This window comes from Ambystoma mexicanum, chromosome 11 (genome assembly GCF_040938575.1).
Source record: "Ambystoma mexicanum isolate Mex_15411 chromosome 11, UKY_AmexF1_1, whole genome shotgun sequence".
In the NCBI taxonomy this organism is placed as follows: domain Eukaryota; kingdom Metazoa; phylum Chordata; class Amphibia; order Caudata; family Ambystomatidae; genus Ambystoma; species Ambystoma mexicanum.
The window spans coordinates 1,345,443,795-1,345,462,311 of record NC_090934.1 but is presented as its reverse complement, the minus strand read 5'-3'; the positions used below and the strand labels follow the sequence as shown (position 1 = coordinate 1,345,462,311).

Genomic DNA, 18,517 nt, shown 5'->3' with positions numbered 1-18,517 from the left:
GCCCTCCAGCCCTTGGAGGAGCGGCTTGTACGCACCCTTCGCTTCAGTTCACTCCTTCACCCCTTGCTTGACCTTTCTCGTCCATTATATTGGGATTGTGTCACTTTTCTTCTCTTTTGTTAATTCTGGGGCCCTTCAGCTTGTCCCTTCTCATTCCATGTCCATGCACGGTGGTCCATTGTCAGGGCTTGTGTCTCTGCGGTTGCAGTCCTAGTCCATGGTTCCCAGCGTCTGTTCCTTCCACTTCCAGACCGAGGGTAGCTAGGCCTTCCTTGCATGTGGTGACTCTCTGCTGTCGACTCTCCCAGGGGAACACCAATCCGAAGGGAAAGGTCCATTTGTAAGGTACTTTTTTCCCTGCTAGTGCTCTCTTTACTGGGCCCATTGCTCTTCTTTTCTGGAGCGTTGTCGTGGCTAGGTCTTTAAATAAGATTAGTTGTGAGCCATTTACTGTGATCATGTCCTGACCCCTTGCTGGCCTGAGAATTCTTTCTTTATCTTCATAAGACGCTAATGCCGCCAGCACATCCCTGGTTCAGTTTCCTTCGCTGCTTCTCTTATGGCCTACTCTGTGTATGCGGTTGATCCGGATCTCCTCTCGGGCCCGATCTGTCAGCAGGGTCGCAAAGCACTGCAGCATTATGAATTTCAAGTTTGCTTTGGGGTTTGCTTCTCCCAGCCCCTTGATCCTTATGTTATAGCGTCTAGAACGATTCTCTAAATCGTCAGTCTGGATTTCAAGGTTTCGTGTAACCGAGGTGATTTGCTCTAGTAACTAGGAATTCTATTGCACTTCCTTTTCAACTTCCGACAATCCTTGTTCAATTAAATCTACCCTGTTACCCAGGGAGATAATGTCATCTCTAATTTCCTTCAAGGAGCTTTTCAAGTTTTCTTTCAGGCTCGCCATTTGTTCCTGGAAGGAGTCCGTCATCCACTCCTCCATGCCTTTCAAGCATGTTTGCAAGGCCTCTTTGCTGAGGGCCATTGCTTCAGTTACCTGTGCATCTCTTCCACCTTTTCTGCTGATCCAGATTCACCTGAGGTGATCTCTTATGGGGACTGATTCCAGCACCTCTCCAGCTGACTTCTTTTGGTGTCCTTCTTCGTGGGAAGTTGCGCCAGGATCTGCTTCCCCTTGATCCTGACATCGGCTTGTGGCCCTGTTTCCACATGCTCTCCTTATTCTTGCTGTAGTGCCTCAGCATGGTTTAGGCCACACTACATGGCTGCTGAAGTGTATACAGCCTCAATGCTATGTCAGCCTGTTTTGCACACAGTCCTTGCTGCCTCAAGAGATTTCTGCCCCTCGTGGGTGTTCTGGTTGTAGTTCTTTGTTTCAGCGGGTTCCCACCATTTCCTACTGTCCCCAGCCTTTCACCCCTATTGTTTGCCCTTAGATTGGCTGTAGCTGTTTTTAGGGGGAGGGTCCTCTGTACCCGTTGCTTCTAGGTTCTATACATCCCTCTATGGGCTTCCCCCTCACACTCCTTATCTTTCAGAGTGACCTTTTACTCTTAGGCCGCTTAGTCTGTAAGTATTTCCAGTTAGATTCTCCCCTGCTTGACGCTCCGTGTTGAAGTGGCAGTCCTGTGCTGGGCTTCCTGTCTTTCCTCAGGTTTTCATTGCAGTGGTGCACACTTATTTTGCAGGGGGCGCCTTCCTCTCCTCTCCACTTCTTGTCTCCTGGGGCCTTCCAGCTGCACCCTGTCCGATCCAGAACTCCTCATGTGTGTCCCGGCTCTGTGCTCAGCCTTCCACTGTGTGTCTTCGCTAGCGCTGGGCCCCGCTGCGACCGGTGCTCCCTCACCTTTTCACTCTCCAGCCGCAAGAAGTGGCACGCCAAGTCCACTCCTCCTGTCCGACCGGGATCACCTTCTTCCCTTCTTCCGCTCCAGGACCCTGCTTCGGCGCCTCTGGGTGGGCTGATCTCATGGCTTCACTTCTGTCAGGTCCTGCCTTCCTGACGCAGCGTCCCGCGGCAGCTCGCTCATCCGGACGTCCCACAGTAGTCGGGGTATTATCAGCTACCAATCTGCCTACAATAATGCCACTCGGCTTCCTCATGTGCAGGGTGCGCCTTCCGTGTCCTCGTTATGGAGATGTTTTCAGGCTATATTGTACTCCTTACAGGGCCAGGCCAGGAGCTTGTGAGAGTGCAAGTTCACTCTCTGGTGGCCTTCTTGGATCGTAAAGTGTTATATCTGATAAGGATTCAAGAACAGGAAATTGACAGACACGAACAGAAGCATCTTGCCCATTCACAAAGTCAAGGGCAATAGGGTACCATGGAAAACACTGGGTAGCAAGTGAGATGGATGTCCCTTGATAAGACAACCGGGTAATATATCCTGTAGAAGCATACAGTGCGTAATGTTGCAGAACTTGACTAATACCATAAAGTACAGTGAAGGCATTTACTAAACGGGTGCAGAGATCTCACTTTGGGGTGCAAAATTCCATCTAATGTAGTTTTACATAGGAGTTCTACCTCCAACGAAGTGATGTGCTAGCTCCCTCACTGTTCCAAATATATGACGAGCAGGGCAACCATCTTACTTGATAGATTTATAGCCCAGCACAAGGATGAGTAAAGGAAAGTAAAAGCAGGCAGCCCAGTAGACTTGCCAGTCCATGAAAGCCGGAGGGGCTGGGAAGGAGTGTGCTGCAGCAGCAGCAGATGGCCAGTCCCAGCTAAGGAGGACTCTTCAACCCAAGAAGCAGTTTCATTTGAAGCACACTCCGCTCTAAACGTGAGTGACGAGTGGAGGCTTGCTGTGTGCATGGAGACTGATGGCGTATGGTATGGTATGGTATAGTATAAGGTAGCATAGCTTAATGCGAGATAAAGGTTACTCATGCTGCTAAACTAAATCCACCACTTGTTCTATGACTTGCACAATCAAACATGCTCTTTGGCAGTCTTGTTCATAGGTGTGATGTTATGTTAGATCTGCTTTTGCTTTAGCTTGTTTAGTGAGCATAAGAACCCTTAGAAGATAGTGGGTCATATTGCATGCATTAACATGATAACTCCTGTGTTAAGTGTATAATTCAGAGTAATGCGTCAAGTGGTATCTCTTTGAGTCTAAGAACTTTACAATTCCTGACTATGTTGAATTATGTTGATAAGCACATGAACCTAGGCATGCCTGTACTTTAGCGCCGAGAGACAGCCTAGGGTGAGTTTTGATATGAATGACTGATGACCAGGGGTCCGTTTTCACAGCTTCAAACGAGGTGGAGATAAGACAATTGTGGTCACACCTAATCATCGGCAATCAAGACACAACAACCTCAACAAACTACAGCTGACCCAGAACAACACTCTCAGAGCAGTGTGGGGTCTCAAACGATCGGATCACATGTCTTTAATCAGACGCGAAGCACACTGGCTTCCTATTAAGGCTCGTACTGAATTCAAAATCCTGTCCATCACTCATCGATGCCTCTACAATACTGCCCATCACTACCTGACCCACCGCATTCCCAAAAAGTCCAGTCCACACAACCTCTGCTCCTCCTCCCTCCTCTCTTACCACCTCTGGATTCACCAGAAAAAGAGCAAGAGGATCCAGCTTCCCTGACATTGCACCTACATTGTGGAACGCTCTCCCTCCATCTATCAGAGACCGACCTTCTTACATGTTGTTGGGCAGAACACTTCGGGAACACTACACACAATTAAGACTACAGATGGCAATACAAGTTTTACCTTTGGTGCAAGCTTGTACTACTATGTCAGAGTGGTAGCAGTGGCGGAGCAGCCAGGCCTATCTCAAGAGTATATGAGCAGTAGCAGAGATTACACAAAGGGACCACAATTACTGTGACTCAAGCAAACACTGACTCAAGGTTTCAGGTAAAGAATATAAGTACATTTATTTTTAAACCATTAGTTATAAACACAACACTTCCATTAAACTCAAATAAAAACCACACGTTAAATATACCACAACTAACCAATTCACTTTCTACAGTAAGTCTCAAGGTAAGTACCCTGTGTTTTGAATGAACCGGTGTTGCGAACAAAACACGTTACCGTGAATACGATTGCAATCACTTTTTGACAGTTCGGTCTACTAAATAAACGCGTATCCGTGACATGAAATGCTACCGGGGCAAAAACACACTTAGCACCTGAGATACCCAGAGGTAGTTGGAGGCAGAAATCACAGGCAATATTTTGGTTAGGCAGGCAGAATCAAGAAATACTCGGAGGCAGGAGTTCAAAAGTCAAAGGGTCGGAGCCAGGGTCGAAAGACACCGGGGCCTGTTGCCGAAGATCACACAGTCAGACAGTTCACGATTCAACGTAGCCAAAAGTACTTCGATATTGTCAATGTTCGGAAGCGAAAGTTATAAGAAGGAGGGAAGACAAGGGCAAGCCTTGGGAAATGAAGAAAAGGGATTCACCCAGTTTCCTCAAGTAGAACACAGTACCTTGTTCCAATGGTGTAGCTGGTGCCCTGGCAGTTGTTCCTGTTGGTTTCCCGCAGACCCACGATTCCTGGAGCTTCGTTGTGAAGGAGGACGTCTGAAGGGGGTCTGCACCACACAGGGATGAAGCTGGCAGCAGCGACGAAAAATAAAAGGTGTGCTCCTTAAAAACAGGAGAGGCTCTTCAGGTGGCTATCCGGACCACTACAGCAGTGTGCAGTGATTTCGACCAAGGAAGAGGATCCTCTGGCTCTGGAAGATGAGATGGTTATCCCCACCAAGCTCAAGGGAAGAAGACTCTGGACTGGATCTTCTCTAAGTCGTTGAAGGGAAGATAGCTCAGGACTGCAGCAGGGCTTCACCGGGACAGGGTAGTTGCAGCAACCGTCGTTCTCTCCGCTTCTCTTCGGTTCCTTGTAGTTCCAGTGGTGACTCTCTGACTTCTAGCCCAAGAGACCTGCCTTTTATGCGAAAAAACCCATTCACACAGCCTGGCTGTCAATCACCCAGCAGGGGGGTTGTCCAGCCTGGACAACTACCCTGGCCAATCATGACAAAGTGCGACTTGGGTTTCCTAGGATACCCTGTGCAGGGGGTGACTACTCTCCTCCCTCACATTCAGCCCACCTAGACACCTAGGCGCCTTGAGGAGGGCTTCTGAGCAGAAGCCTGCCAAAATGCAGTGAACAAAGAAGGCGAACCTAGTTTGACGCGCAAAGTAAGACACAAGAAGGACTTTAACAAAAAAGAAATGGCAAATAAACCCAACCGGAGCCAGAAGAAAGACTATTTGGTCAAGCAGGTTTATGTTGGAGGCTAATATAATAGCCAAGAACAGTACCACATTTATCTAATATAATCGCGGTAGAAAAGTTAGGGTAGATACCACTGCCACCAGCCAAGTCTAAATGTTAAAAGAGCGAAACAATGCTCTAGGAGGTACAGATACAAAGGGATACTAATTAACCCTTTCCAGTACTCCATGGAAGATGGGGTGTACTGGATCTGTGGTAGATTGACTAAGTAAAGTTAATGGTAACTTTACCCTTTTCTGGGGGACGGTAGTCGCCTCAGAAATGGAGTCGAGGGAAGTCTCAAAGACAACCCTGTGCCACGGCACTGAAGGTGCTGTGTGACACACAAAAAGAAGAGGGCTTCTAAAGTGGTGTACTAAAGAGTCCACAATCACAAAAACAGGTAGAAACACATAGCAAAACACAGGCAAGAGTGGGGGAAAGCTCTCACTCTTACCAGGTGGAGAACAAATAAACTCCAGAAGTCCAGCAAAGCTGCTGCGGGGCTCACTAGGTGAGGGAAATTAGCCATAAATGAGAATTCTCCCCAACACTTGTTCTTTCGCAAACAAATCAAAACTATTCTCTTCAACAAATTTGCATGAATCATTGCCCCAGTTGTGACAGCCACTTTCATGCCATGTAACCATGTACCTGCCTATGCATTTTTGCTTTATAACCTAGCGCCGTGATACCTCTGGGTCGTGGGCGCTAACGACAAATTAAATAAATACATATCATGTGTCCAAGTGTTTTCTTTTCCCAAGATGTGGAGCTGGGTTTGTTTTTGCAGAAAGCATCCTTCTGTGTTTCTTCTTTCTCTCCAGCCATGCTTTATAATGCTTGCATGCATGGGTTCCTTTAATGGTCACACTAGCAACAGGAGACATGAGCCTATGCTCTTTTATGATTTTCCCCCTCTCCCCACATTCATGGTAGGAGACATCTATACCATTCCACGTGCAGTCGAGACTTTTCTCCCTCATTTCACTGCAGCATCACCGTGAGGTAAGCCTTTTTCTGTACACTGTCCTCTTCCTTTGTAATTGATGTGTGTTATGCGTGAACATATGGAAATGACTAGAGGGTGGAAAAGTGGCAGAGTCTGTACGTTGGCCCACCAAGAACCTCATCCGAATGAAGTACCAATTTTGGCTTAGATTTTTGTTTCTTCCTATGTAAAAAAAATATGCCCAGCTCTATCTGTGATTTTTCTTTGTTGCTCATTTATCATGTGACTACTATCTGATAAAGTCTCTGGGACTTCGAAAGCTAATGCATCTACCATCTCGGCATAATGTTTTCACTTGGCCCAGTAAAAGGTATAAAATCTTAGAATTTGTGATAATTAATATGTGCACAATCCTCCTTTCTTTACAGGTGAATTTCCCCCCATTCATATTTGAAGTTTTCCTGTATGCGGAAGTCGATGATTCTAAAAGCCATGCAAAAATTGGGGATGGCGTCATCGTCTTTACTTTATATAAGAAAGAAGTTGCTGCATGGGAGCTGCTCAACCTTGCAAGCGGTAGGCTTTGTTTATAAAAATGAAGTGCATTGTAATGAAAATGTTGCCTTCTGTAGGTTTAATTTGTCAAATGTACTAACTGTATTTTTGTATCTTATTGTATTAGTTTGGGGTGTGCTGGAGGGAGTGAGAGAGATATGACAATAATAATTTGTTTTTTACGTATTGCCGGCAATCACAGATTTTACAACTTGGTAATGCTGTAACTAACAGATGTTAATGTTACCCAATTTTATGATACTGAATTTATCAGTCTTGAACGTACTTGACGCTGAATTTCTCCTGAGATTCAAACCTGGGACTTGCCAGTTGAACTCGTATCACTTAAACGGGCCTTTAACTGACTGAGCTATTTGAGCATGTTTATGACTGTTCTAATCCAAAGGATTGTTTTTGACAGAATTCGTTATAGCTGATGGTTTTTTAATGACATAAATGAAGTAAAGGGAGAGTTTCCATTAAAATCACAAAAACAATCCAGCCGGGATTTTACTTACAATTTCAGGAGGTAACTCAACAAGAAAACATTTCTGCTACCACAGTGTGAAACAAGTCCAATACACTATGTGTGAGAAAATCATGCACTTGAAATGCAAGCTGCAGAGGATACAGCTGTAATGTTTTATTATATTGGATAAAGTAGAGAATGATGTCAAGAGAATCAGCCTTTTCCTATGTTACCGCTGCACAACTCCTAATCGGAGATGGTCAACAAGCGGGTGTCAAAACAGCTGACTTGGGTAGATCTAATTACAAAAGAGAAGACACATGGTGAGCAACAAATAGGAAAGGGGAATAACCAATCCTACGTAGCGAGAATAAGGAATAATATATTGGAAGCATTGTTGTACAATAAAGAACACTATAAAACAACCCAGGGCTCAGCCGTTGGCACATACTAGGTACAAGGCTGGGGGAGAAGGATCCTGCACTGTGGCTAGAGGTCACAATCCTGCCACCAAGCACCACAACATGCGCACATTCAGAGATTGTGTTAATGGCATGATTGTGAAGTTAAAACCTAAAAACTACCCATGCATTCATTTACTTGTTTTATCGCTGCAGTTTTGGACCAATCTAATTTCATGTCCCATTTCAGGTTTTGGGTTAAACCAGCAGATGCATATTTATGCTGTCCATGAGGCAGAGGGCTGGAGGAGGCATCCGAAGTACCTTTTCTTGCAGCAGCTACTTAAGAGCTGGAGAGGCCCTGATTGCATTAACCTGTTACAAGCTACTGCATGCTAAGCTACTGAGAGCTAGAGATACCTTGATTGCAATCCACTGCTGCAGAATGGACATGGCTTGATTGAACACAGCTGCCTGAGACTGCAATCGGCTCCACCCTATTGGGCTGTAGGCTTGGAAGGCCTTAATAGGCTCACCTTGAACATAAGCAGTTGTTCAGTCACCTACATCCCCTAAAGTACGTGCTTCTATGCTCCTCTGACCAGTTTATGTACTCTTTCTGAATATCCTGATTTTGCTTTGTGAATCGTGTTTGTTGTTGCTGCCTTGCAGCGTCTTTTCCAGTCTGCTGTTGGAGCCTGTCTGTTATGGAACACTTCGTGGAAATCTTGCTTTTGATTTCTGAACCCTGCCTGCCTTAGTCTATTACAACCCCTGTCCTCGTTTGCTTTTAAGGACATCCAGTTCTGCACCAGTATCTTTGCTGCCTTTCTCACTTTCTGCAAACGCCCTGTTTTCTGTAAGCATTTCTGCATCACTGCTTAGCCCTTTTTCTGATGTGCAGTTTTCTCGCATTATCTCTGCTATCCCAGTCTCTTGCTTGTCTGTCCTTTGTTCCTGTTATTCAAGGCCATGAATTTGTTGTGTTAGTAGCTTCCTCCACTATTTAGCTTTTCTGTTTATTTCTTGCTTGCCTAATACTAGACTTTAGTCCATAGTTCCTAGTGCCTGTTCTTAGTCCTCTGAGTTTCCTGAACCCGGTGTATTTGCTGTATTGACAGCGACCTGGCTTGTCTGAAACCATTGCTATATGTGACTTGATATTCCAGTCTCTCCTTTGTACTTTGGTCAGTGACCTGTCCTGTACCTGGTTAATTCTATCAATGCTGCTGTCTGCCTGTGGTCCACTGTTGTGCATCAACTCTATATTCATGGATAAGTGTGACCCTGGGGTGATCTCTGTTAAGATCAGATAGGGGCAAGACTTTGTTCAAGTCTTACCTGCCTCAGTATATGGTCTGCAGTTTCACCCTTACACAGAGTCCAACTGTTTCTTATTATTATTGTTATTGCTTCTTATGTGCAGCATGCCCAAGGGACGAAAAAAAAAAAGTAACACGCATACGACAAATAAACAGAATGGGTAATCCAGGCAAGTATCCAAAGGCAAGCAGGGATCCAACAGAAAAGGGAAGCAACAGAACATTATACTTAATTATTAGAGTTAAAAAAAAGGTTTTAATCACCTTCTTAAATTGGAAGACATAAGGTATTGTGGGAAATGTGAGCGGTAGCATGTTCCTTAAACTCGGTGCATATACATCAAAACTAGTTGTTTAGTTTGAATCGTGGCTGAAGAAACGTATTGCCGTCATTAGACCATAGTAGTCTTGGTGTAGGGGCGTCATGTATTCGGTCAGTGAGGTAACATGGGTCCTTTCCTACTCGACATTTGAAGGTGAGTGTGAGTATTTTATATTAGGTTCTTTGGTGACTAGGCAGCGAATGAAGGGACCTTCTAGCCTCGGTCACAAGATCCATCTTACCCAACCCTCAAGCTGCCTTTACTGCACCATTTTGAATGACCTCAAGGGTTTTTATGTTGGTTTTTGATGACCCTGCCAGCAAGCTCTTAAAGTTTTGAGTTGAGCCATTCACAGGCACGAAAGGACCCATTTTCTGATGAAAGATATGGACTGATCCATGTCAGGATCCCATGTTATTATATTAAATATGAAAGATATGAACTGATGTGCTTCAGTAATTTGATTGTATAAGTACAAAATGAGTGAAGATGTGCTATGTGCTTTTTCATCGATAAGTGTCTAAGGGCCTCATTACGAGGTTGGCAGTAACCCACCGCTGCCACTGGTGGTTTGCTGCCAACCCCATAACACCATTTCCACCTCCTGAGATCCTGGTGCCATTGGGACATTACAAGTCCCGCCGGCGGAAAATATTGTTCCCCATTCCCATAGGACTCTATGGGAGTGGAGACACGGAAGCACCAGCACCCTTGCTAACAGTGCCGGTGCTTCCGTGACAACTGTGCCTAGCAGAGGCCCACAGGCACAGTTGTACTCTGCCGGTCCAGAATGGGTGCCAATACCTTGCTACCGGCAGACTTGTAATGATGCCCTAAGTATACTTTTTTTACCGACAATGCCCCAGGTATGATCCAGTCGGCAATCTTGAATTGACAGTATCTCGGCTCCAGCTTTTTCAGTCACGGGCCTGATCCCCCAATATGCAGCTTGGTCTTACTATCATCCAAGACTGAAGCAGCAGTTAAGCTTGATTTATAATGGGCAGATCCTCATTATCGCCTGTCAATTCAAAGATAATCTGCATGTCATCTGTGTCATTCGTATACATAACCCCGATCTGTCTAGTAGGTCAAACAATGCATGTGTATAAATATTGAATAGTGTTGGGGATAGGCAATGTTCCCTCTAGTATCTTTTGCCTGTGTGTGCCAAAGAATAGTTGTGTGCGGACTGTTTTTCAGTCATATGCGCAACTGGGTGATGCACCAGTGGCAGTCGGTGCCGGCGGCCCGCCAATTAGCAAGTGCTTAGTGAGCCACACTGTGCAAGCGAGGAATGCGAATTTGCGGCACAACAAGCACTACTTCAAGGGATATTCGGGTGCTCTATTCTCCTCCAAACACATTAACTCATCTGAAACTGTGTCTTTTTCAAATCTCTAATCATTAGCAGGATCTTTCGTTTTATTATGGATTGGTACAAGAAGGGAGTCTGGTTCTTCTGGTAATGGAATACAGATTGTTCCAAAAGTCAAACTCACAGACTCAAAGTCTTCCAAGAATAAGGTGAAGACAGCATCATAGTAGGACACTTGGTCTTGTGCAACCAAAGCAAAGGTCCAGCAAGAGGCAACACTCTAACAAGGAAGGGTTTAGTATATTACGTTTACTGTTTTGTTCAACATGAACAATAAACATAAAGATGTTGGAAGGCACTTGGAACTTGGCAGTGTTGGACTGGTAGCAGCCAGGTAGCATATTATAAAATACATTGTTTTACAGTGAATTAACAAAATAAATCAAACTAGTATGAAAATAGTACTGAAAACAAACTTATTTCTCATCAGATAGGAAAGCAACAATGACAGAGAGCACCACCAGCTTTGACATATATTGTTACTTGAAGCTGATTTTAATATTACCTACCAAGAAAAAATACAAACGTACACATTTTCCTTTAAAAGAAGGGATACCAATTGCTGTTGGTTAACGTTGGAGTATCAGTAAAAGTTAATCGGCATCAACGGGTTTACATTGAAAGCTTGTTTCTAATAAGCTTTTGTTTTTGAAAGTCAAAGTTCTCTTTGATGAGCAAAGCATCAATATGCTCAATTACTATGTGAGAAGCCGGGCCGAACGAAGTGTCAGCATTGATGAGAAGTTTTTGGAGCTTTCAGACCGCCTCATCCCCATTTCACATGTTTCTCTCGCCTGTCTTTGCTGCTCTTCCAATGTTGATACACATCATCAAGATTTACTTCATTATGTAATAGATGCACCTTTGTTCGCGTGAGCATGTCAAGATGACATTCTTCCAGTCGATTTCTTGATTTGGTCTTAATGCTGTTCATGAGAATTAACCCTCGCTCACACTCTGTGCTTGAGGCTTGAAATGTGGCACATGGGTACATAAGCTGCGCCTCTTCATTGTACTCCATGGTATTTTGAAGTGTGAAATTCACCATATCTTGAAAGCATTTTAAAGGACCACACTTTTTTCTCTCTGCTACCACGTACTTCAAGGCATTATATTGCACAACGATGGAATCCACCACAAGCATAGTAGCGTCTTATTCTATGCAATCCTCCTTACAATCTAAAATGTCTTTGTATTTTTCAACAAGATGCTTAACATTTTCTATTCCAAACTCAAAGCTGCGTTGTTGAGTGGCTAGTGAATCAAAATCGAATCTTGCCCAGTCCTTCCGTTCGTTTTCTGGAAACCTTTTCTCCATATGCTCGCACACCAAGCCAATACAACTCAGAATGGATGCGGTACTGAAGTCCTTCTCGTTGTCAGAGTATTTTGGGATCAGATCTCTATGCTGCTCCACAACACTTCCTGACCAAGGTACTGTCCCCTAATCTGGTTGATCTTGCTTCGTGCAAACTGCATGGTTTCAATTGTGGTAAGACTGCTTTCTTTAAACAGTATTTCGCTATAAGATCATTTTCCCCCTTCATTTCCTGACCAAAGTATTTTAGCAACACCTCATAATTGCGCATTAATGTATTCACTGCAAAATGTCTAACAACCTCACTTCATTAAGGGTTCGAAATGACAAAGCATCACATTCAATGACTGATGCCATTTCCTCAAATTTTGACTTTCTCAAAGGAGATCTGCAAGACACAGAATAAACTGTTCTTAACAAGGTTTCTACTTCCCTAATCATTGGCACCTTTTTCAAGGTATCCCCGATGCCCAATTCTTCATGGTGAGCTACACAGTGTTGCTGAATTAAATGTGGAATAGATTGTTTAAGCCTCATGCCAACACGGTTGTTTTTGCCAAGCATAATGGATATACCATCTGATGTGAACGTTACCATTTTCTGCAGGTACAGACCATTGGTAGAGTAAAATTCAGTAATGGCCGCTTTCGCATTGCAAGACGTTAACTTGACAATTCCACCAAACAAGTTTTGTACATTGAATGTGGTGTCGCCGCAGGAGATCTGATCTTAAAGTAAATAACTAACATTTTACTAACTGAAATTCATCAATAATGCGTGTATGAAATGGAGCATTGCAAACTTCTGCCATGATTTCTGATCTGATTACTTTACTTTACTTTTACTTTAATACATTTATAAAGCGCAACCATAGACCCATAGCTGTGAGGGCGCAGACAAACAGAAAAAGAGTGAACAAGATGGAAGAGTCCATGGAAGAGAAATCGCAGACTAAGAACGACTATTTGAAGAAGAATGTTTTAAGGCCCTTCTTGAAAATGCTCAGCACTGCTATTACGCTGCTGATCGACTCCAGGAATTCAAATGCATAATTTTAATTTCCAACTAACTGGTATTTTGGTGCAGTGCGCTATGTGATTGTGGATTTCTTGCACAGATGGCACACGTGTTTAACTTAACAGCTAGCTATACATTGTGCAGTGGAACTTTGACCTCTTCAGGCTTGGACCGTTGTCGCTCAACCATGGCCAATCTGTTAACTCTCTCAGTAGAAGTTTGTCCCAGCATACTAAGCAATCCAAAACCCAGTTTATCTGCCGAATTCTTGTTCCTGAGAACCTGTACAGCAGAGGCATGGCCTTTTCCAATCAAATGGCGTTTTATGTAGCCCTAATTTCCACCCATCGGCCCACTTCTTTCCTGTAGAAAATTTGCCAGTAACTTTCGCTTCCGCTCATACTATGCAAATCAGGCCCACATCAGTATTGTACTCAAAAATCTCTCCACGTCCTTATCTTGTCATTTCGGGGACTCTGTTTTGACTGTTTCCTTTAACCAGTCCTCTATGAAAGCAGCACAACATTTCTTCTTAGGTTGTACTGCAGCAGCACTCCCTTCCTTTGATGAAGAAGACTTGGATCTTCTGAAGCTAAACAGTTTATCCATATCTGGTTAAAAATGAAATCGCAATTATTTTCATGCAAATAAAGTGCTGTGCTGCTAACAATGTGCACGTGGACAACTTGCATTCATCAAAGTAGGCCAGGAGCAGATGCCTTTTATGCCTGGCTGTTAGCTTGCAACTTGAAATGTTACCCAGCCCAGGCCACAATGCAAGAGTACAAGTAGTAAAATGCTTTTCTAATATGAACTACGGAATCTGTGATGACTACATCAGCAACTTACAGTCCTCTCAGTTGGAGTTGACTGACTGCCCATAACAAGTTGTACTAGGGATGCACGGTGGGTGGTGGCATGTGTTGCAAGACTGCATATACTAAATATACCATTCTGTTAAAGACAAAGACACATAGCCACACAGCAGTGCTGCTTACCATTTGTGCAAATAGAATTGCACAGCGACCCATCATAGCACCATGCAAAGGTTGTTGGCAACTTGACATCAACATTAATTTGAGAATTTGGTTTGTATGATTCACACTCCGTTCTGCCCTGTTTATATAAATACAAATATCATATTAGGAAGACCAACAGGGCCTCTCGCATCAACCTCTGCGTTCCCCAACCTATGCCTCCTTTTCCTGCCTCCATCCTCTGCCCGGGTTTTTCTTCTTCCTCTTCTTCTTTTTCCTCCCTAACCCCTCCCCCCCCCCCAACCCAGGCAGGAGGACAATACACCATTCTCTTGGACAATGTCTTCTAGCACCATAAGACTACTGCAGTGGTGGTTGGCATAGTACCAAAGAATCATACATAACGTAATGGCAATGCACCATTCGCAACACGGATTCCATCATTGCCAGTGGGCCCTTCTCTCTTCACTAGCAATGGTCCTAACATTTTCCCCCTCGCTCAGTATCTTTCCTTGAAATGTACGTTGCACAAACTCCATGGGAGTGGCCTCGGTTTTCCCGAATCAGTTCTCTCATTTTACATCTTTCAAGTACCACCTTTGGTTCGAGCGGCCAACCAATAAGTGATGCCAGCCGAGAGGTGGTATACCTAGGGTCTTCCAGGGACTCTTCCCCCATTACCAACCTCATTTGCAGGTTCACCCATGCCACCCTGAACACTTGGAGGAAGACAGTCTTAAACTGATTTTGAATTGTGGGGCTGGTGGCCCGTGGGCAGAGATCACAGTGGCAGCACCTAACCTGGGAAGAGAAAAAAGTGACAAGCACGGTTTGCGATCCACACCATTACCCAAAGCTTACCTGCTATCGTTGCAGCAAATGGAGAGCTTGTGAATAAATAAAGACAGCCGTCCGGGATACGCAAACAAGAGGGAGGCCCCATGGCAGAATCAGCTGGCGGCCATGACAGGGCTTCATTATTCCAAATATGAAATGGTTATAGCAGACCAACAATTAGTGGCTACACACAGTGGGAGGGTGGGAAACTGCTCTCCGGCATCCCACAGTCAGGCCAATAACAGAGGACAGGTTTCTCCTCCGTCCCTCTTATAGTCTTGATTGCTAGCAGACACACACACACAGCTAAAACGGGTCTGGAGCAATGGCAGAGTCTTGGTCCATTGGAGTCAAGACAAAATACCATGCAGTTGTCTCAAGAGAATGAGGACCGAAGGAAGTGACGGAACGGGAAATGAAGGCAGGGGAAGGAAGGAAGGACCAGGGGTGTGAAGGAAGTAGGTGTGAGAAGGCAAAGAGGGGAGTAGAGGCGAGATGGAAAAATAGAATGGCACCAGAGAAGGGTTGAAGGAGGAAAAGGGTGGCCATCCACGTGTACAGGTGGAGAGGGGCTCACCCCGGTGCTGGCATCTAATAAAGTGTGGGCTCCAAGCTGATGCTCACTCAGTCATGTTTGTTGGGCAGTAGGGCAAGTACTGGTGCATGCTCAGGGCAAAGACCGGTGCAGGCTGCGGCACGGACTCCGTAGGCTGACACATGTTGCAAATACACACGCGTACTACTAGCATCATCATGTTCTGAGGTTTTAGACACCCACACAAAGGCACACTGATATTTGACGCAATCAGGGCCAGCCCAGGGCACACACGCACACTGGTGCTGAAACATGGGCCATGCACATGGGCATTTGGGCACTGATGTGTGGGAGAGGGTCACACACAAACACTTTGTGAGGCTAATGCTCACCTCTGCACTTCTGAATCTCGAAGGGGGCGTCATTCCTTTCTCTAAGCAACTCTTATACACCTTCAATACATGTGAACACTCAAATTACAGTCAAACCAGACACCCATGTGAGTTCATGTGTATTTAGGCGTTTAGGACACATGCATTTTTAATTACTCGTTTATACCAAACCATTGAAGGTGACCTACAGGCTGCAGGATCAGATATTCGCATCTTTCTCAGCTCAAGGTTACAAGCAAGCACATAGCACACGGTTAAGTGTGGATAGTTGTGACATCTGATGCAAATGCTTTCAGGATTGGGTAATGTTTTTAATTCACGGTCGCTGTTGTCGTGGCAATTTCGAAAGGAGTGTAAAATAAGTGGAAATCGGGACTGAACGGGACGCATTGACCATAATGCTTATTTCGAATTGAGGTATATTTTGTAGGAAACAAATTGCAATAGAAACACTTCAGAGCGGTGTGGGTATTTCAATATTGGGACAGCAGGTGTTTCTGCCTGCCTGGATTAAGGCGCATCAGCACTACTGTATTAGAGGTTTGCAGCAGTGGACTGCTGCTCAGGTTGGAATTGTGGGAAAGCGGCAGAGCTGCCTGTGGTTGCATGCTTTGGTAGAAGTACAGCGTGAGGCCAATACATGGACAGGTGACAAAATAACAGCAAAGCAGAAACAGTCGGACTACGACAGTCCATGTGCTTCCCAGGGGAGGGATCCGAGTGGGGCAGGTAACAGGAGAGTATCAGGCAGCAGAAAAAAGGACGCGAGAGTAACGGATTAGAGGAGGGAGAATTAAAACAAGGTGGGAAGGGTGAAGGATACAAATATGAGGGTGCGCAATGCAAGTATAATTTCTGTGAAATCATGTTCATTTTGATTTTAAAAAAGAGTGATTTTTATGTTGCTCACTAAATGACCTTTGGACGCCATGGGGAATGTCAGGTGTGGCTCTGCAGCATTTTATGCTGGCCTGCAATGCAAAATCCTTACACTATCAGAAAGGGCATGAAGTCGCCAACACCCTGCAGTGCCAGCTCTTCTTAGTGGTCATCCTTAGCTAATCTGCACACTGCTCGACAGCTTCTCCTGCTGTTCACGACTGTCACCCCCTCACAATGCCACCTAATGTGAGCCTTATATCCTGCCAAGCGCCTCACAAGGCCCAACTGAGCGATCCTGTCACATTGTACCACAGTGCCCCCCCAGTTAGCCCACTTTATCCCCAATGAAGTGTCAACAAGAGTGAGCTTCTCACACTGTCATCTAATACAAGCACCTCACACAACCCACATGAGCGATCTCTTCAGACTGTTGCAGTGTCCCCTCCTCAATTAGCTCACTTTATCTCCAGTCCCAGCTTTTCTCACTTTCCACAAAAGTGAGCTTATGCTACTGCCCAGCAGCACAATTATAGTGCATTCTTCCACTATCTATTACTAAAGCAGGCTTATAAAGGAGCTGATTTACCGATGAATGGTAGAAAGCGCAGATCCACAACACAGTCCACCAGAGCAGGCGTTTCATACTGCCCTGCAGTATGAGCTTCTTATACTACTCACAGAAGCTACTGTGGCTTGTCTCACAGCTACCAATCTCAACTAATAATGCTGCTGCTTCCAGCCCTGCACATGTCCTGCCATTTCCTACTTCTCACCAAGCAGCACTGTAATCGTATTGTGCACGCGGCCATCAATAGAAGGAAGCTCCCAGTCCCACCAAGCCAACCACCTCAACCCAGCCCTGCCCTACACACTTGTTTCACTGTATGCAATGCATACTTGTTAAAGAGCGGGTGACTCTCGCTGCTCCTGGGTGTAAAGGGCCTGCCTGTGCCCACCATCAGTGGGCCTGGAAAAAAAAGCTGGGCCTGGAGCACGAGCGATCACACAGCCACACCAAGAGTTCCAACCGAGTGGCACGCCTTACTCACGAGGTCAGACCGTCGAAGTGGGAGCAACCATGTGTGATTTGCTGCTAAAGCAAATCATATTGAAAGCATATTGAAAGCATGGTGTGCATTGTGCAGCAGACGTCCGTGTCCGCGATGTGATTGAATGAAGTATTTCGAATGAGTCGATGAATCATACTGATGAATAATAATGAAGGGAGGGGCCAGGCAGGAAAATGAAGGTGCACGGTAAACAAAAGGATATGCCCAGCACCAGCATCAAATGTGCGCAGCCGCAGAGCCGCGCACTTTACAGGGAGCATTGGGCAAGACACCAGTGGAACACTGCAAAGCAGTGGAGCAAGGGGGGGCCCTCAAATTCACCGATCGATACCCTTGTGGATCGAGGGCCAAGAAAGGATCCAATCCATGCTGTGATGGTATCTGAGTAGTTTGTAATCTGGATACGACTGTTAATCAGCAGTGTGTGACTCACAAGATCAAATGCTGTGGATAGATCAAGAAGCATCAACATGGCCATTTGGCCATTGTCCACAATTTCCACAAGATTGGCCTTTAGTTCAAGCAGAGCAGTTTCTGTGCGATGCACTGCTCGAAAACCTGACTGACGGCATACAAGCAAGGTATTGCTTTCAATATACTCTGAAGTTGCAGGTATGCCGCCTGTCCAAGATCTTGGGAAAATAAAAGGGACATTAGTAGCAGGACAGTAATTACCAGCAACTTCAGGATCTAAAGATTATTTTTTTAATAGAAGAGTTATCCAGGCTTCCTTTAGGCACATAGGAATGCAAGAAGTCACAAAGGAGGAGGTGACAATTTCAGTAATCCATAAAATAATTTAGAGGGCCCTTAATGATATTTTCTGGGCAAAGGTCTCCCTTGCATGAGGTGGGT

At 45.0% G+C, this 18,517-nt stretch overlaps 1 protein-coding gene across 1 annotated transcript in view; it reads left to right on the top strand.

Annotated features, from left to right (window-relative positions):
* DNAAF4 (dynein axonemal assembly factor 4) overlaps nucleotides 1-18,517 on the top strand; it is a 283,086-nt gene that overhangs the window by 55,119 nt on the left and 209,450 nt on the right. The window contains exon 2 of the mRNA XM_069624878.1: nucleotides 6,615-6,762. Coding sequence (XP_069480979.1) covers nucleotides 6,615-6,762 — 148 coding nt within the window. The remainder of the gene's footprint in view (nucleotides 1-6,614; nucleotides 6,763-18,517) is intronic.